General features: G+C 33.7%; 1 protein-coding gene across 3 annotated transcripts; it reads right to left on the minus strand.

Moving 5' to 3' along the window:
* Positions 1-1,622: 1,622 nt before the first annotated feature.
* l(2)k09913 (transmembrane protein 53-like lethal (2) k09913) lies at positions 1,623-21,461 on the minus strand. 3 transcript variants are annotated; one of them, XM_090116808.1, is made up of 8 exons: positions 21,178-21,461; positions 17,683-17,760; positions 9,006-9,148; positions 6,887-7,052; positions 6,003-6,133; positions 5,341-5,478; positions 3,965-4,142; positions 1,623-2,746 (listed from the first exon to the last, which is right to left on the minus strand). In XM_090116808.1, exons 2-8 carry the CDS (start codon positions 17,752-17,754, stop codon positions 2,603-2,605), a joined length of 972 nt encoding a protein of 323 aa, XP_089972934.1. In that variant the 5' UTR covers positions 17,755-17,760; positions 21,178-21,461; the 3' UTR covers positions 1,623-2,602. The 3 variants fall into 3 exon arrangements, with proteins under 3 accessions (XP_089972934.1, XP_089972935.1, XP_089972936.1); XM_090116809.1 differs by lacking the exon at positions 21,178-21,461 and adding an exon at positions 20,815-20,834; XM_090116810.1 differs by lacking the exon at positions 21,178-21,461 and adding an exon at positions 20,297-20,315.
* Positions 21,462-21,526: the final 65 nt, after the last annotated feature.

Genomic DNA, 21,526 nt, shown 5'->3' on the forward strand with positions numbered 1-21,526 from the left:
ATAAAACCTATCCTATGTGTTAATCCGAGTTACCATCTATATGTGTGCTTAATTTCATTGTAATCGGTTCAGTAGTATATTTGCGTGAAAATGTAACAAACACACACATACACATCCTCATAAACTTTCACATTTATAATATTAGTAGGAAGCATTCCAGAAGAAAGTAGGTAAAAAGCTTGGAAAAAAAAATGACATGTTGGCTACTAAATTTTATTTCCCAAAAAATATTTGGTTACATAAATAAAAAAAAAAACAGAACTGTTTCCTCTTGCTTATGGTGTTTATGGTGTAGTGAAGAAACGAATCGCTTTTTAGAAAAGAAACAAATACAATAATAAAGGAGGATACGTAGTATATTATTATTAGTCTGTGGTAGGATATATAAATATATTTATAGGATTTTAGACGATTTTTTTCTTGAATATAAGATATCCGCAGTTTCCATAGAACTCGAACCTATTCCTCTTAAATTATTTTCTTCATAGCATTTCATAGCTTTCTTCATATTGTAATTGACCGAATTATTTAAGAATTTTTTAACTGCGAATAGTAAAATATTCGCCATCTTCACACTGCAACTAACTACTTTACGATATGACCAAAAAATGACCATTTCATCTAAAATCCTTGTGTTTATTTGCCCATATCGATTTCATACCATTGATCTGCTCAAACCACATCATGATGTAGCCAATAGACATTCAAACATTTCATTTAGCCTTTATGCCTTATCTTCACTATAACAAAAATATGGTGCCACCAAGCCTTAGGCTGGGTTGCATCATGTTACTTAATTAAGCCAAACAAAATTTTATAGAGGACGTCATAATTTTAACACTAACTATTAATAACCGCTCGTGTTTCACTGGTTCAAGTTGTCTGTGGTTCAAGCTATTGTTAACGTTAATTTTACTAAGCGTCAATTAAAATAGATATGTCTTTTGACTTGAGACTGATAATTACGTTGGTGGATGTACATTTCGTTGTCAATGTTAAAGTCGCCATTACTAATTTGAAATTAATCTTAACTATAACAAAAAATATGGTGCAACCAAGCCTAAGTGTAATATAATTTTTAAATGACTTAGTTTTTCCTAAACCACTTAACCGATTATAATAAAATTCGCACACCATGTGCAGTTCGATCTAACTTGAGAGATAGGATAGTTTAAACATGTAGGTACCACGGGCGAAGCCGGGGCGGACCGCTAGTATCTATATATTGATATCATTCATTTGGTAGTTTTACTCTAGCAAAATCGGCTGCCCCATACCCCAATAATGAAGGTACATTTATTATTTGGTAATTGCATATTGCCACTACTGGAAGTCTTTAAAGTAGTATCATCAATGAAAAAGGTAAGGTGAAAATAAAGGAACCGTAGATAAATAAAACGCAATATAACTTCAAAAATATTTTATTACAAAAAAACTATTTCTAAATACTTTAATCTGAGCTACACTTATATAAGGACATAAAACATATCAAGAAATGGTTGTCGATATAGTTTTTATATGTAATTAAATCTAAACAATGTTAATTTATTAATGTTTACTGCATTACATTCACCCTGTAGATGTCCTGGCCATCTGTTTATCTAGTTTTACAAAATTTCTATTACAATATAAGTGAGATATTTTACTTGAAATATAATGTGCCCAATGTGTACAATGTTTTTAACCGTTTTCAAAAAAGGAGGAGGTTATCAATTCGGCTGGTATATATATTTTTAATTTTTTAAAGAACAAAAACATTTTAATACTATCTTAAATTCTACCAATCAGTCGATACATTTAACCCGCTACATAATCACCACTCTTATTGCAATAACTTATAAATATAAAATATACTATGAGTGCAATACATATTACAAGGAACTTAAATGGAAAATACAAATTCGGTTGGAATTAAATATAAGGTATACTTTTTTAAATAGGTGTACAAAACGTTTTTCTTTCAAAAATACATTATGAACGTTCAATAACTTTAATATTCTGTTACATTTATTTAACTTTACATATTTATTATAATGATTGTATGCATGAAAAATGAACTTATTTTTCAGGCAATCAACAAAATGTCTCAGCAGCCAGTAATATTTACTGCTTTGCTATTTATTTATCAGAAACAATCTGTGTAATTAATTCATTTGTGTAATTTATTTTAAAATTCGTTTTGTGTTATTGGTAGGTAAGCCTTGTGTTTTGGTACAATATAATATTAAAGTGTATGTGAAAGTGACACGCAAGCTTAGGTGTGCGCACGTGTGTGTATGTGGGAGCGAAAAAATATGAGTGTAATATTGATTTTGTGTTTATGCGTGTGTGTGTATATGTGAATGAATTTCGTACCTGTGTGTGTGTATATGTGGATGCATATATGTGTAGTTTCAATGTATGTTTATGTGTTTGCATGAATTCTCGTGCCTACCCATGTGTGTCTGCATGTTTATCTAGTGTGTGTGTGTATACCTATACATGAATTCATTCCGTGTATGTGTTTGTATATCTAAGGCCTACGAGTGTGTATCTACGTGTATACACGTGTGTGTATGTCGCGTGTGTATCTACGTGTATACGTGTGTGTGTAAGTATGTATTCAAACAGCAGCCCGTTCGTGTCTCTCTTGCTGAACACCGGGCAAGTGTCTCGCGAGATGAGTTCGAACTAGAGACACGTATTCTTCGCGGTGTTTTGTGAAGTGCTGCACGTGAGGAGACCGGTCCCAGCAGTGCCAGGTGCACTGTTGATAATAAAAATAAAATAAAATATATTTATTAACCAATAACCAAAAAATGTATGCGTGTACTAGAGTACACACGTAAGAAGTGAAACTTCTTTATGACCTTAAAAATGTCACGCGTACGACGAAACGCAAAAATGTTACACTAAATTTTTGTCCAACCCCGATAAAGAAGTTTCACTTCAATAATTATAAATACTTATTATATACACGCCAAATATTGTATTCACTGAAAAGTGTTTAGTATTGGTTGAGATGGTTGTTAATCATCTCAATAGATGGCGCGCGTTGTGTCCTTTAGACACATAAAACTGAAAGAATTGAATAAATTCGATCGCTCTGGCGGGTCACGGGTGGCCCAGTTGGTCAGGCATCCGCCCCGGAAACTAAAGGATGCGGGTTCGACTCCCGCCTCGTGATCGAAGTTTTTCTATTCTTTATAAAGGAGATTGCCCAAGTTACTATGGCACTTGGTATCACAATCAAACTTATTGTGTCAAGATGAAATATAGCTCAATTTAAAGCTTGATGTTAGTACTTTTAGAAACTATTAAAGTTTTTATGTAAATAAGCCGCAGTTCGCGACAATAAAAATAAAACAATAGTGTTATTCAACACTTTAAAAAAATACTTTATCGAGGTTAAACTAACGATGAACGTTAAGTTTTACATTTATTACATAGGTAATATTTTAATTTACAAGACAAATGTGAAAAGTAAATCGTAATAAACATTATTTCAAAATAAATAACGTCGAACAATGCGTCGAACACAATGACAGATGACGCAGGACGCTTGCAAGAGAGATAGATATATGTGTCAAAACAAAAACTTTTACTTTTATTTCAATTTATCCGGTATATATCATTATAAATACAAATAGGAATTAACAATATCACGAATACGTGGCACAACTAAAATTTTACCGATACCACCCGTGGTCATTCTCTTTTACTAGCTTACCGCCTGCGGCTTCGCCCGCTTAGTTTAAAACCTAATAAATTATATTAATAAACTAAAACCTTTCTCTTGAATCACTCTATCTATTAAAAAAAAACTGCATCAAAATCCGTTGCAGAGTTTTAAAAATTTAAGCATACAAAGGGACATAGGGACAGAGAAAGCGACTTTGTTTTATACTATGTAGTGATATTTATAAAGCATTTGGATGCCATAAAACCAAAAATATCAAATTCAACGAACTGTACATATACGTACATTAATGCCCATCTTGAGCCAGGAGTCGCACACGGCGCGGTTGCTGCGCTCGGCGCCGACCGGGTCGGACGCGGACAGCAGGAATAGTGCGGGAGCGTGACACAAATTCGTGTGGAACAGCTGCGACGAGCGGATGTAGTGCACCGTGGCTGCGTCGTGGAACGTCTTCAGGTGATATCTACAAAGGAGTAGAAAAATTATTAATTATTATTGAAGTGAAAACTTCTTTAGCGGCGTTGAGCACTTTTTCTGTAATGGGTATAAAATCTTAAACTCGCGTCAGGACACGTGACCTGATCGAAAAAGCGTAAGACGGATACCATTCCAAAATATCAAAATGCTCAACGTTAATAATCAAGTTTTCACTTCTGCCGGCACTCCCCCAGTGCAACCCGTCTTTTTTAACCTACAATTCCGCCACGTGATGGTGTGAAAAATGATTACTCTTCAATCATTATACGTGATAACAAGACAAAACAAAACTGTCGAAAGAAACAAAATTAGAGCAAAATCAAGCTTATTAGCATCATTTCAAAGTTTGTTCCCATTATATGTTTTATTACTTTTATTTATTACTAGCTTTCCGCCCGCGGTTTCGCTCGCTTTGTCTAAAACCTAATAAATCATATTATATGTACTACAACCTTTTTCTTGGATCACTCTATCTAATAAAAAACCGTCTCATAATCCGATGCGTAGTTTTAAAGATTTAAGCATACAGAGGGACATAGGGACAGAGAAAGCGACTTTGTTTTATACTATGTAGTGATGTCCAAAAATTTTCTATCCTGTATATTGTGAAAATTTGACATCAATGACCTACTAAAAACGGAAATTCTGATGGTCTTATCGTGATAGATAGCATCGTAAAAATAGATAATTTGCATTAAAATGCATATTATACAATAATTAATGCAATATTCCGATAATAATATTATTTCATATCAAAGAGATTATTTGATTACTTTTTCAATACAATAATATCTTCGTGGTATTAGTGATGACATTAGAGGTCAAACATACATGCGCGTTGTTGTTAGGGAAAATATTAAGCAATTTAAATAAATACATATATTAATTTAAAGTAAAGTCAAGTAAGTTTAAAACTCGTAGATATAACAGTAACGACAGAAAAATAATTAATATGAGAACAATAATGGAAAAGATGTGAAACAAATGTTGCTTGTTTGCGTTTTTGCTCAAAATGGAGATAGCCTGTATCAATGATTTGCTTTATTTGATCTTGAAATATTAATCGAAAGTTTAAGCAGAGATAAACATAAATAAGAAGCATCAAAAAACTTTTTAACAAATATATGCAGCTTCTACAAAGTTCACCGGATCATCTAATAAAGAAATAAGTCTAATATACTCACTCCATATACGCCTTGAGGGTCTTCTGCATGATCTTGTTCTTCGGGAACACGGCTGCTGGAACTCCGATGGTTATTTCAGTTATATCGGCCGCTGAATCCCATATTTGAGCCGCCACACGGTCGAGGAGCGGTTGATAACTGAAATTATGTAAAATAAATAAATAAAAATTCTTTATTGACAAAAGTTTTACATTTTTAAATCTCTGACTCCCAAACTAGGTAAAAACCTGTATGTCAGGATTATGTATAGAATAAATAAAGGGGAATGTTGATGAGCTTGACGAATACCACATTATGTTTAAATAGTAGTAGTGTAGCATGTAAAATAAAACGCGTGTTTTTTTGTTAGAAACGAAATAAACTTTTTTTGTGTATGCGTGTGTGCGTGCGAACACGTGTTAAGCGTATTTGCGTGTGCATGTATACGTGTTGTGCGTTAGTGTATATTGCGTGCGTATGTGTGCGTGCGTGTGTACGTACATATTGTGGGTACATACGTACGTATGTACGTATGAGCTCCCGCTTTTGCCTGTCTCTGTGCGTACGAGCGAGTGCGCTTGCGTCTATATGTCTATGCCCGTATATGCATGCGTGTTACGCGCGTATGTGTTTGTGTATGTGCGTATGTGTGTATGTGTGTGTGTGTGTGTGTGTATACTCACAGCTGCTGATCCTTCATGACGTGCACGCACAGCTCGCCCCACAGGTAGCCGCCCACCGAGAAACCATGCACCACTAGAGGTTGTTCATTATCGTTCGCAGACATGAAACGTAGTAGGTCACCGGCTACTAGCTGTAGGGGACATATTATGTGTTTTATAAAATGGAAACAACAATTTTTATTATCTCTTCCATGGAATGTGTATTTGAAAAGTAAATGTGAAATTGAATGTAAAATAGGCACTTGGATATAAATTACTCCTACTATTCTTATGGAATTTGAAGAGATATTTCTTTCAAATTTATAATAGTAACATAATTTTTTTTCCTGTGCATAGGCCAAGTGGTTAGTAGATTTCACATACCATCGAACATTTTGATTCGAAAACATACTTGTTTCTTCGATGTTTCCTTTCACAAATTTGGATCAATCGTAATTTAGAAAATACATTAAAGAATCAATTATATTTTGTACACAGGTAATTTAGGGTGTTTACCAATAATGTACGAGGGTGTGTAGCGAGCAATGTGCTTGTAAATAAGCAATCATACCGCTTCATTTAGTTTGAAGTTTTGAAGCGTTTAGCGTTTGAAGCGATACTATATACATCCTTAAGCTCGAGCCCTGGCTATTTTATCGAAGGTCAGATACCCAACACATAAATCCTTAAATAAAGAGAGATAAAATATAGCATACCAGCTGTGCCCTGCGGTTTCACCCGCATTGCTCCCCTCCTGTTGTTCTTAGTGTTATGATAACCTATAACCTTCCTCGATAAGTGGGCTATCTAACACCGAAAGAATTTTTCAAAACGGACCAGTAGTTCCTGAGATTAGCGCGTTCAAACAAAAAAACTCTTCAGCTTTAAAATATTAGTATAGATACCTGAGATCCCTTCAAGGGCCACATGAGTTGCCAGGGCGTGCAGGACACGGAGACCACGTCGAAGCCCTGCTCCAAGTATAGATTAGCGTATTTCATCACGTGTTTCTGCCGCGCTAGGAGCCAGTTGATCATAATGCATCGGGGACGGTTTAGCTGTTTGTCCAGTCTGTGTAGGAGAATATTATTGAAGTGAAAACTTCTTTAGCGGCGTTGAGCACTTTTTCTGTAATGGGTATAAAATCTTAAACTCGCGTCAGGACACGTGACCTGATAGAAAAAGCGTAAGACGGATACCATTCCAATATATCAAACATGCTCAACGTTAATAATCAAGTGTTCACTTCTGCCGGCACTCCCGGAGTGCAACCCGTCTTTTTTTATAATATGTTTAGGCATAAAGGTTTTTTGCACTTAAGCCAAGTTTGATTAACGTAGTATAAAACAAATCAGCTTCTAGCTGTCTGTCTATGTGTTCCAATGTATGCTTTAATCTTTACTGTGCATCGGATTTCGATACGATTTTTTATTTATTGATAGATAGGTTTCCGAGTAAGGTATTTGGTAAGTTTTAGACAAAGTGGGCGATGCCACGGTTGGAAAGTTAGTTTAATTATAAATGCCATATCCAATTAAGATTACTTATTAACATTTATACTCCCTGATTAAATTATACATAGTAATAAAATTATTATTTTTTTAATAATTTATATAAAAAAAATAACATATACCTACTCGAAAACCCAAAATAGAACCTACCTACGTAATATATTAGTTTACGAAAGTAATCAAATATAAAAATTATTAATAACCAGTCTACGTCTAATTAATGCATGAATCAGAGATAAAATCATAAATAAAGAATCACACACGCTTTACGTGATTTTCACGTTGCTTTCAACACCGTTGTTTGATGTTTCGTGGACTATGAACTTCATTCGATCAATACCAGTACACTTACTACAATTACATACTAGCTGCGCTCCGCGGTTTCACTCGCGTGGCTCCACTTCTGTCTTAGCGTGATGATATTATATAGCCTATAACCTTCCTCGATAAATGGGCTATCTAGCAACGAAATAACTTTTTAAATCGGACTAGTAGTTCCTGAGATAAGCGCCTTCAAACAAACAAACAAACTCTTCAGCTAGACTGGTGGTGATTCTCACCATATGATTGATTTTGTTTTATGGGAATCTAGACGAATTAAAGATTAAGTGTGTTTGTTTTTGGCTCTGGCATCGTTGATAATTAAAACAATTAGTTTCAAATTTGGGTGTTAGGTATACATATGTAATTTCTTTACGACTATTATACTTCCAAGTCTTGAGTAAATTTTCTATTCAAGACACAATAGCGAGATGCTCATCAAATAAAAATCGTACCTTACTAATTTAAATCTTCAAAATAAATCATACGAAACCTATTTAATTCAAATTTATGTGAATAAACATACAGATTACTTTAACTAGGCTTATAGGTGTACAACGCTGACCTGTGTCGTAACACACGCAGATGTAGGACACACTTGACTATTAAATAGTAAAGTATTGATTTTATTGTCTTGTTGTATTTACGGAAGCGCTACCGTGGCTTATACCTAGGTACTTAAATATATTGTGCACAAACTACGCAGTACACATGAAAATCATATTTAGTCTATATTTACTAAACTGTAATAAAAGTAAATTTTAGTGTGACTTTTATGATATGCGGGATGTTTCCATTCATATATTTGTTGCAAATATAAAATGATGAATGCATCCGAATCCTCTCTTTTTAAATAAAATAGTAGTTTAATAAGAAAGCTTAGGTATATCTAAAAAGAATTTAAAATGCCAAATATCTAGGCTATAGCGGTGAAGAATGACACGATTGGCATCTTTTTTTATCTCACTTACAAAAACTCTATATAATATCTCTATACAATGTATTTAATAAACTGTCTTTCATAATTACTCATCGTTATTTTACTAAAGTTACTTCTATTTAGATCGCAAACAATCAACTCACGACTACAAAAGACTAAGTTTGTACCAAAACACCATATAACTTTCTATGGAAGCCACTCACAAGTCACAACCTTCAGTCTCATTCACTCCACAAACAAGTCAACACTCACTTCATAGTCTTGGGGTCCGTGTTGAGCTTGACCTTGTCATTGCTGATGTACTGTATGTTCTTAGTGACGTCCTGCGTGTGCGCGCCTCGGTCGCTCCACGCCATGGCTACCGGCGCGCATGATAGTAGGGGACGCAATCGGAACTGAAAATTGTGTGTTTTATTGTAATTTAAGAACAAACTTCAATAGAAACAGACCCATATAATTATAATTTAATTATGGATATTACAGGACAACGATAAAAATTTTATAAGTATAATTTCAGTTGATTGGACGCCAGTCCATGAACGGATCGGATCGGATCGGAAAGTTCAACGACATAATACCTATGTACACCAGCTGCTATTTATTATTTCCCCTGCGATATTTCCTAATTTTTGATAAACCTTGAGGGGAGGGTGAATCTCTTTCCTTCATATTTTTTTTTCGATTTATTATCAATTCAACGAATAAAAAATTAATTAAGAATTAAAATAAAGATTTTTTATATAAAATATGCCTTTCTTATATGTTTCAATAGTTAATTTTCTTGTATGTATGTAGTTCATAAATTATATTCTACACTTATCCCCGCAAGAAACAGTTGGACAAAAAATAAAACAGCTGATATTACATATAACCAAAACAATAATTACAAGTTTCTTTGCAGTCAGCTTTTTGCGCTTGACACAGACCTTGGTTTTGCTTGGCCTTGGTCAATGACATGGGGTCCGAAAGATATTTAGAGCAAGTTGAATCGAATGGATACTCCGGAAAGTCTAAATTGAATGCAGCTAGTAACTGCAGTGGTTATATCATCTCAATTCGTCGAAAAGATGAAACTTAACTAAATAACTTTCATACTATTTAGAAAATAAAATAAAAAACTTAAATTTATTTCAATAACATTTTTTTTTGAGGTAAAAACCATATATTTTTCCATTCATTTATAGTTAATAGAAGCAAAAAATATTTTAGCTAAGAAATGTCTGAGGAATATTCCGTCTAAAGTAATCATTTTTAGATATTTTATAATATTAAATTACCTTCTAGTTACTTCTCTAGCTTCGTCATTCTCAAATTTTAATTGAAAAAAAAATACCAAATTACTAAATATATAGCATTAATTGTTTCATTGGTTGGTTGAAACCGTTATTTATTTCGAGCTAGGAAGAGTGGCAATAAAAACAGTTACTTAGCTAAAAACATTATTTTTTAAGAACGAAGTCAGCTAGTAATTACATATAGGAAAAGTACAAAATGCAATAAGCTCTAAGACCTCAGTGACATTACTATTCTTAGTTATGGATTGATCTACAATTGGCCCGAATGAATTGAACTGTACGTCTGTCAGAGCGCTTGGCTTGGCCCACATCCCGTTTCTACTGTTAAACGATGTGTTTACCTCAAGTACGTTTTAATTTTGAAACAACACCGGCTCTGCTCTGTAGAAACTGCTGAACCGGTGGTAAATGGGAAAACTATGTTTTGAAGATTCAAAAGTTCTAAAATGTTTAAGTTTTAAATTAAGAGAAACATCAAAAACCAACCAAAAGCAAAGCGAACTATTTATGAAATTGATTTAGCAACGGGAAATTATTGATTACATTTACACTGTAATTATGTACTACGTAAATAGTATGTAAAAAAAATATTACGTTTAATTCTATGTGACCTAGAGTATGTGAGTTAGATGTAGCCTAAGGATGTAGCTCATTGAAAACTACCCTTAGTTTGGGAATAATCGGGACTTATCTTTACCTACTCTAATCTATGTTTATTTTAATACTAGCGGTCCGCCCCGGCTTCGCCCGTGGTACCTACATGTTAACGTTTTTTTTTCATAAGAACCATCCTCGTACTTCAAGGAATAGATTCCGCAGCGCACGCGATGACAGAATTTTTATTAAAGAATTTTTTACACCTTGGGTTACATTATTGCATTTTTGGTAAGGGTCTTTAATTTTTTTGAAAATGCAATATAGCCTATGTTGCTCAGTGAAGATGCAGCTTTCTAATGGTGAAAGAATTTTTGAAATCGGTCCAGTAGTTTATGCGTGAAAACTAGGGATGTAACGATACCGATACCGATACCGATATATCGGCCGATATATCGGCAAGCCGATATATCGGTATCGCCGATAATAAATCAACCGATACCGATATTTTTTTTATTAAATTTCTTTCTTTTGTATTGTATTCATTCATATTGTTTTATTTCTGTTTCTGTAATAGTGTTAAGGAAGAGCGGACACTCCTGACACAAGCATTTTATTTGCTTACTAGGAGTGTTCCAATCACAAATTTGTTTATGTAAAGGAAAGAAATAAATAATTTTGAATTTTTTTAATTTTTAACGTGATAACGTTTTTAAAATCGTTTTAGTCGTGTGAAATGTTCATAAACTTGTGTCACACCAAAACCTCACGAGCGCGATCGCAGGTATAACGAGAGAGAGACGGACCGATCTCCCGTTTCATCTCGAGCGCTGCCACTGCATTATGTTATCACGTAAACATCTCGATCGTAAACCTACTTTACAAACAACCAATTTTTTTGATATCAAATAATTCAAAAACCCGCGCCCAATGAACGATGCGGGAGGCCGCCCGCGCGTGCGCACTTTGTTTTCTGAAAAAACTCTACCAATAGTAAAATTTTATTAGGTACTGATTATATGTATATTACTTAAAGTTTAACTGACTTCGTAAAATAATAATACTAAAATAAATGGTTTTGTTGTTTTTTGATTTGGCATTTTTATTTAAAAGAATACGATTAACAGTTGTCTCTGTTAAATGTTGGTAACTTTTTATGCATAACTAGCTTCCGCCCGCGACTCCGTCCGCGCGGATGTCGGTCTTCGCGTGGATGGTCTCCATTTTGATTAACTCTGACAATGACAGCTTATAAATATCTATTGGACCCAAATACAGCTAGGCCTATAATAATACGCAACATGTGTTCGCGGCTCTACAGAACAACGTCTATGGATAAAAATTAAGATTAATTTTTTTTCTACGTATTTTTCCAGGATAAAAAGTATCCTATTTTACGCCCAGGATAATAAGGTATAATTATACCAAGTTTCATCGAAATCGAACCGTTAGTTTTCACGTGATGTCTTCACATACAGACAGACAGACAGACAGACAGACAGACAAAAAATTTTTTAATCACATATTTGGGTTTGGTATCGATCCGGTAACACCCCCTGCTATTTATTTTTTCAATATTTTCCATGTACAGAATTGACCCTTCTACAGATTTATTATATGTATAGATTCACTATTTATTTTTCTACCAAGCCATCGATATCGGTATCGGTATCGGTATCGCCGATACATTACCACAAATATCGGTATCGGTATCGTATCGGCAAAATCATGTATCGTTACATCCCTAGTGAAAACCATACGTATACATAATTACAAACCTTTCCTCTTTATAATTAGAATATAGAATAAGAATATTATATTCTTTATAATTTAGAACACGATTTTGTAATACCAGGAAGCCTCCACGACCTATACCAACAAAAATATCAATTACATTAACCACATCCATACAAACTCATCTCGATTAAACCAGAAATATAACCAAATTATTTGTATCACTCGATTTGGCATGGCGATAAAATATTTGCATATCGTACGATATTGCGTCGTAACTGCATAGCTGCATTTGCACATTGCAATTGCCAATTGACACCACACATGTATACGTTACGCACACATAAGCGTTCTATTTACGTACCTACCTACTCTTCGCATACATGTGGGCGTAACTAACATTGTAGTGGTGTTTAATAAGTAGTGATATAATAACATCTATGCTTGGATCTGGTCAGACCAGGATATGAAATATTTCATGAGAAGATTTAGGCTGTCAAGACTCTGGTATAGTTTTGGAATCCATCTGTACTCAAAATTTCTTGTATCGCAGAAAACGCACCTGTATTAGTAGAGAATAGTATGCTCAGTATGAGCATACTATTCCATACCCCATACCCATGAAACCCAGATACCATTCTGGGTTTCAGTTGTGTGTTCAGTTCTTTTAATTATGTATATTCTATACAAATCTATATACTCTTTGCAAGTTATATTATCAAGCTTATCCACACGTTCATTATAATATTTTAAAGGAAAAAATTTCATTTATAATCTTCATCATTTTTCAAGTACACTTCCCATACGACCCACTCGTCTGATAAACAAACAAACAAGATCCTGACCTTATCCAAGATAAACTGTCGTAATCATCCAAATCCTATTCCGGTATTAATCTAGCTTTACAAACTATAGTTGGAAAAACTAGTAAGCAAATGTTTGCAGCTATATCAACGATATTGGGGTCAAAAATTAAGACTTTTTTAAGATATTCTCCTTCACAATATTGAATAGATTACAAGGATACGCGAGTGTTCCTACCAGTTTATTTTTGGCATTGACTAGCATTGTGACTGTTAGTTTTATCATTCTATCAGAAAAAAATGATGAAGAACACGTCCCAATTTCATACTCTTATAAAAGTGAAGTCCCATGTCCCCAAGTGTGGTAAGGGGCAGATGCATTATGCATACATCTGTTTCACTGATTGATTTTTCTTTAGGGACAAGTAGGTGATCAGCCTTCTGTGTCCTGCCAGATCGAGACACTACTATTATTTAAATTCTTAACAATAGAGGTCAAAACTCGATGAACTTTGTAACATACAACTGCTGCATGAAATAAGCTGATAACAATTTTCTTAACAGATGAACATTCAGAAGTACCTTCATAATTCATATCAAAAAGGTAAAATTATAATTATTGTTTTTATAGCAGTCTGGCCGTAGGCTAACTACACAGAAACCAAGGCAATTTTTTTTTTCATTTTTACATTTTTTACGTCGTTATATCCAAACTTAATAAAAATAGACACGGATGTATGGGTTATGTCATATGGTTAGTTTTTTCAGTATACCTACAGGCTACAAGTAGAAAAGAAAGAAAACAAGTTCTTTTGTATTATTATACAAGTTTATACAACAGTTACTTAATATAAAGCTACGTATCTATAATATGCAACATTTATGTTTAGAAATTATCTATTCGTCTTACGCAATTAACGGATATCGGAGATAAAAATACATAATTCGATAAGATAAAAAGCTAGACACAACATAAATTAGATATTTTCGGTGATAAAGTGGCACGAGCACGATACTCATGAATGAACATAAGTTTATAAATAGTAAAAGATTTTACATTGATAAAAATTCATGAATGTAAATATGAATATTATATTTGGTAGCGGCTTCGTTCGTGACGTAATTGTTGTCTGTACTAAATTGACAACTTTGTGTGTAAAAATTATTTATTTTCTTGTGAATGCTTAAATTGAAAGTAACGTCTCAATGGTTTTTATATACCTAGACCTACTAGCGGTCCGCCCCGGCTTCGCCCGTGGTACATATTTCGCAATAAAAGGTAGCCTATGTTCTTTCTCAGGGTCTAAAGATTATCTTTGCCAAATTTCATCAAAATCGGTCTAGTAGTTTATTTAAAATCTATTTAACCTACTAATTAGTATCATTATCTCGGTTCTAAATATGTATCTTCTTATCTATCATCACTTTGTAGTTTGTACTATGTATGTATATGTGCCTATACTCTAACTCTCCATACTGAACCCTACAAACATACAACCTACTAAATATCATACATTAATTGCTACTAGGTCAGGATCGTGACCGTTCGCGAAGTGCATTACGCTTGTTTCTAATACTGACTTATCAACTGCGTTTGAAGGTCAAATGAGTGTACAGCACACACACATCTACCCATGTACATACTTTGTAGTGCATTTCCTAGTTATATCAGTTATATATACAAAGTTTGACGCAAATAGACACGTTATACGAATATAGCCCTTTGTGGCATCAAGCATGTACATATTATGTTTCATATTTCAAATTAAAATATCTTCAAAAATGCTTCGATGGATTGTTGCCTGATGCCACCGGTCATCATTACCTGTATTTTACGATATTATAATGCGAAAAAAAAACATACCGAAACGCGCATAAATACGGATTGTAAACGACTGCGCACGCGTCGTTTTCGGAACGCCGCGGCCGATTAAAAATAAAAAATCATATATTCTTTGCAATCCTAGGCAATTTTTTTTTATTATAATAACGGTGGTTAGTCCGTGCGTTTACAACTGGTAGGCACTGAGTTTGATCTTCGTCCGTACAACAAAAAAATAATCCTTCCGTTGAAGTAGGTTGATAATAATGTAATGTGATTCTATACAATAAACATACTTCCAAGAACCAGTAACGGAATACATAATAAGCGGACAATTAAAACAATTCAGACGCAGCAGTTTATATGTACTTATACATTCTTATCTATAACTTTTATGGTGGCAGTACACATGTGGCCAACGTGTTGGGCCAACGGGTTGGGCCAACGTGTAGAGAGCTACTTGGCGGTATGTTGGCTTCATTAGCCTAGTTGGCGCCAATATTGGCAGGCCAACCGAATGTTGTCGGTTTTTTGTGCACACATCAAAGGATCTTGGCGCGCTCCGCAAACAGCGTTCACACGTTGGCGCCGATGTGGACAAGCAATGAGGTTTTACAATTTGTAGAATTGTATCCACATGAAGGAATAATTTGGAATCAACGGTATGAACTACTTACACAAAAATAAAAACCATATGACTCAATAAATTAGATGTTTTATTTTCTATTTATTATATTATTCCAGACTAGCTTCCGCCCGCGACTCCGTCCGCGCCGAACAATTAAGAAAAATATTATTTTTTTTTCTATGTATTTTCCCGGGATAAAAAGTATCCTATTATATTCCCAGGATAATAAGGTATAATTGTACCAAGTTTCATCGAAATCGAACCGTTAGTTTTCACGTGATGCCTTCACATACAGACAGACAGACAGACAGACAGACAGACAGACAAAAATTTTTTTAATCACATATTTGGGTTTGGTATCGATCCAGTAACACCCCCTGCTATTTATTTTTTCAATATTTTCAATGTACAGAATTGACCCTTCTACAGATTTATTATATACGTATAGATGTTTTTCTTATCTCACTTTCATACAATGAGATAAAAAAATGAATATATTTATAAAATGAGTAAAATAGTATTAATAAGTTACTTGTTCTTAAAAATTAAATAACAATATAGGTAGTACAATGAGCATAATTTTGATCAAATTGTGCTTTATTACATAAATAATATTATCATTTAATATAATAATATTATAATCTTTAAAGTTTCGTTTTATAGGTAGTTAATATTAAATTAAATGTAAAATGTTACATTTTAAACATTTGAAAAAATCTAAACATAATAATGTCTTATTTATACAGAAATAAAAAAACGGACAATAGAGATTGGAAAATGGTATCATCGTAGACGGCAGAGTACACTCATTATTATTGGTGCACATGTACGTAATAATTAAACGCACTGTATAAATAAATTGCCGCGGCTGCAAGAACTTCTACGGACTACGTCCATCTTTGAAGCGCCAATGCAGAATGATCAGTACGCCAATGTGTGAACAGGAACCTTGATATCCTTCATTTTTTCCCAACACGTTGGCCCAACGCCTTGGCCCAATGTGTACTGCCGCTATTATACATATATGTATAGATAAATGTGAAATCATTTAGGTATCAAAAGCATTACTTCAGTTCAACTGAACTCAATTGATAATAAAGAAAATTATGCAATAATAGAAACAGTTCCCAGATAATTATTAGAAAACATAGCTGATTTTTTTTTTATTCCTGAAATATTTCCTTTTTTTATTGCTTCATTTTATGTATTATGGCACTAAGGTTTCGGTAATTCGTGCAAGGAATTGTTTTTTTTTTTTTTTTTTTTTTTTGATATAACTGCGACCAGGCAATCTGTTTTGGTAACAATTGGCCTTTATATTGTTTGGAACTCCGTCCGGGAACATGATATTGTTTCAAGGGGCTCGTCCAACGACTCCACCCTTGTAGTCCAGTGTTATATTTGTTTTAGATTAGAATCTTTTAGCAAGGTTTGTAATGTCCTGTCTTTTTAGCCTGATGTATTGTTGGCCTCCCTCTCCACTTAACGCTTGAGCAAGGTCGTTGGTGTGTACTGTTAGCCTTTCCTGATATTTCTGGCTGCTTTCGACAATTTGTTTTCGAACTGTGGCTATACCGAGATCAAGGTACATGTATTTATTTGAAATACATTTGGGGATACCAAGTATTGTTCTGAGAGCCTTAGTCTGGAATCTCTCTAGGATTTCAATGTTGCTATTGCTGGCAGAGCCCCAAAGCTGTATGCCATAGGTCCAGATTGGCTTTAAGATTGTCTTGTAAATTAGGAAGGAATTGTAAGCTTAGGTCTTAGGATAACCAAATTGCTATTTAAAAACTGAGGCTTCAACATTAGGATGTTTTGTATGAAAGAACTTTGGAAAGGCGTCGAGAGTCGAGACGGCACGCCACGGTTGTGCCACGGTTGGGCCGCCTTTCCAAAGTTCTTTCATACAAAATGTAGAAGAAGGACGTGGTGTAAAACAGATTGAAGAGGTCTGAGGTGCGCTTATGGCACGCCCGCGCCCGCGCCGCTTGTGTTTGATCCGCGCCTAACCTGAACTCTTGGGTCAACTATAGCAATAAATGTGACTTACATTTCCATTATATTTCGTCCCCATTCTTCCTCCACTTACAGCAATAGTAACAGCTGTTTTAAACAGACCCATTTTTACCTGAAACAAAAATACAGTCAACTTAATAATACAAGTCAAAACTAAAAAAATTAAAATCATTAAATTTACTTCTATTGCATCTTTGGCACAGTAAAGACAAACAAAAAATGTATCAGTCTAGTAGGACACATAGTTAAAACTAGTCTGAACTAAAAGAAATTGATAAGTGGCACACTCATATGAACTCTTATATTAATAAGAAACCTAAAAAAATGCTCTAGGGATATTTTGTGACCTCTCCAAGGCATTTGACTGCGTTGAACATTGTACTTTGTTACGTAAACTTAATCACTATGGAATTAAAGGAAAAGCCCAGAACCTCATAGCGTCATACCTGCATGATAGGATACAGACTGTAGTTGTTAATGGAGAACGTTCTAGCGGTGCGTCAATTAACATTGGTGTTCCACAGGGGTCAATTTTAGGTCCCTTCTTGTTCTTGGTATATATCAATGATCTTCCCTATTATTTGCAGGATAGGTGTGAAATAGTTCTGTTTGCAGATGATACCTCATTAATTTTTAATGTGGATAGGCATGACCCAAATGTTGACGAAGTGAACAGTGCTCTTTTACACATATCTGAATGGTTTACTGCCAATAATTTATTATTAAATGCCAAAAAAACCACTTGTGTTGAATTTTTACTTCCTAATGTAAAAAAGTTGAACAGAGATATTACCTTGAACGGGGAGGTATTGCATCCTACTGAGTCTACTGTATTTCTAGGGTTAACATTGGACGAGAAACTACAGTGGGGAGCCCATGTCAACACCGCTGCAGGTAAGCTAAGTTCTGCTGCATATGCAGTCCGAAAAATAAGGCATCTCACCGATGAAGATACGGCTAGATTGGTTTATTTCAGCTACTTTCATAGCATTATGTCCTATGGAATTCTACTGTGGGGCAGGGCTGCAGATATAGAAACTATATTTATCTTACAGAAAAGAGCCATTCGCTCTATATATAATTTACGTGCTCGGGACTCACTAAGAGATCATTTTAAGAATACTGGTATCCTTACTGTACCATCACAGTATATATTTAATAATATTTTGCATGTACACAAAAGCTCTGACTTACACACAAGAGTAGGAGATAGACACGATTATGGCACAAGGAACAAGAATAGAATTGAAATGCCATTTTTCCGATTAATCCATCAGTCCTCGGAATCACAGACACAATAGAAAATCTATTGTGTCGCGCCCCGATCGGGCCTTACGGTGGTCAATGGGTTAACTAGCTAAAGTTAAAAATTCATTTATGGGTCAAGGTATACGCTTATACAATAGAATTCCTCACAATATTAAAGAGTTTAGTAGTTCTAAATTTAAAACTTACATAAAAAATGTACTAGTTCAGAGAGCGTACTACAGTATTCAGGAATATATGGACGATAAAGACCCATGGAGGGTTGTCGCGTAAAAACCACAGGACAGTTCTTTGGCATATTATGTAGTTAGGTAGATATAAGTTACATATTATGTAAATTTATTGACATTATTTAAAAGAGCAACTATGGAGTTTCTTGCCGATTCTTCTCCATAGATACTGCTTTCCGAATCGGTGGTAAATGTTAAAAATACTATGTAATGACGATTCGAAAGTGCTACTAAATAGTAGTCTAATTGAATAAATGAATGTTTGAGTTTGAGTTTGAGTTTGAAAATAACTAGCGGTCCACCCCGGCTTCGTCCGTGGTACATATTTCACAATAAAAGGTAGCCTATGTTCTTTCTCAGGGTCTAAAGATTGTCTGTGCCAAATTTCATCAAAATCGGTTAAGAGGTTTATGCGTAAAAACAATACATACATACATAATTACAACTTTTCCTCTTTATAATATTAGTATGTAACATATCAAATAATTATAATGTAATGTTACATTATCTTAATAAATTTATGATATTATGTAAGAATTTATGAGAGAGTTTAACAGTTTGTAGTGATTTTTAAATGCATGGTAGGTACAGTAGAACTCCAATTATCCGAATTAATGGGGACCGGGATCCATTCGGATAATCAAATATTCGGATAATCGGATTTAAAAAAAAATTGCCATTGGAGAGAATAAAAGCTACGTTTTGATATTGCACTATTTTTTATTGAATTAAATGAAAGAAACATAATATTTTTGCAATCATTTTTCTTATTTCCTCTAGTGACAACGCATCTTTATCATCATCATCCTCTCCATATTCTTGTTAGGGGTAGAATAATAGCGCACTTAGACTATTTTTGGACAATTTTTTGTGATTCGGATAATCGGCGATTCGGATAGTCGGAGTTCGGATAATTGGAGTTCTACTGTATGTTAAGTTCATTATTATATCATTACATTTTCATCCCTCATTGATTAAATTTATTTTTAATGAAACAACATAAAATTGGCAAATTATCTAAATCCTGTACATTCAACTTAAATTTTGCTTCCTCTAAAAATAGATTATTTTCACATCAAAATACCATTAAGAATAGGTACATTTGAAATATTATAATTTTTTAAAGCATATATTATATTTGTCCCTCTATACCTGCAAAAATGATTCATAAACAGAATAACAAAGAACAAACTCAACATTTGAATTGTGTCATCCATTCCTATGTTTACAACTCTTATTTATTTGTGAGTATGTTTGTTCATCTTCCCCTTCGCAACAAAGCTACCAATTAAAATAACTAAGAGATAACAAGGAGATAATGGGTTGGAATGGACTTAAGCTACATTTATAATACATGGCTGAACATTTTCATCTTATTATTTTATTTTTTATTCATTAGAATTATTATATTAACAATTACTATGTAATTGAAGAATGGATATTTTTACGAATTTATAACTTAAAAAACGTTTATCATAATATAATAAGTCAAAGAAGTGCACTTGTTTTAAGTACCTAGATATAATTTTTTTTTTGGTAAAAAGAAAAAATATCGACAATATAATATGTATCACAGAAGTGCGGATACATATGTACTATAGTTAAATGACTATAAATAAACACGAGCAACTATGTATGACCGACAATTAAATAGATATTTTCTTAATTACTTTCAAAGTCAAGGCAATATCATTATCAAATAAATCACGCAAATGGAAACCGGCACCAAGCACGTGTAAAATGCATTTACGTAGCATTTGTGAAAAATATTTATTGATTTTATTACATAAATATGTGTTGTTAATAAACCATATATTTCGAGTATAATTAAATAATTAAATATGTATGGATATAATGGAATAACGCTACATAGTGGGTTATGTATTTTAGAAATTAGAGTTCATGATAAATGTCGGGAGCCGGGGAGCTGCATCCGAAATAGTTTTTTATTATTGTGTACCTTCCAAAGTAGTTTATTGATTTAATAAATAAGTTTCTTGTAGAATTTAGACTATAAAAAATCTTTTACTTACCGGATACGTGTAAACTTTCACTTATAAAATGCAATTATAAAGAAAGCAATGAACTGGAATCCTATAGATTCGAAAAAATAGTCACACTTCTATGCATGCATTTTTATAAAGAGAAAAAGGCCGAGAAGTTAGAAATGATTCGAAAAATATAACACAGGATATAGATAAATTAATAAATCAGAAATCTTAAATTTTCATGTACTTTTCCAATTTATTTTTACTTAATAAAATAAAATAATTTTGATACGTTTGAAACACAGGTTCGAAACTTCAACTACGGGCGAAGGCCGATTACAGAAGTGATAAAAAAATTTACTAAATTAAACACACCACAGAGTAACAACTAACA

The sequence above is a fragment of the Colias eurytheme genome, chromosome 26 (assembly GCF_061535395.1).
Source record: "Colias eurytheme isolate Ceu_HAF_F1 chromosome 26, ilColEury1 Martin Lab GWU primary, whole genome shotgun sequence".
NCBI lineage: Eukaryota > Metazoa > Arthropoda > Insecta > Lepidoptera > Pieridae > Colias > Colias eurytheme.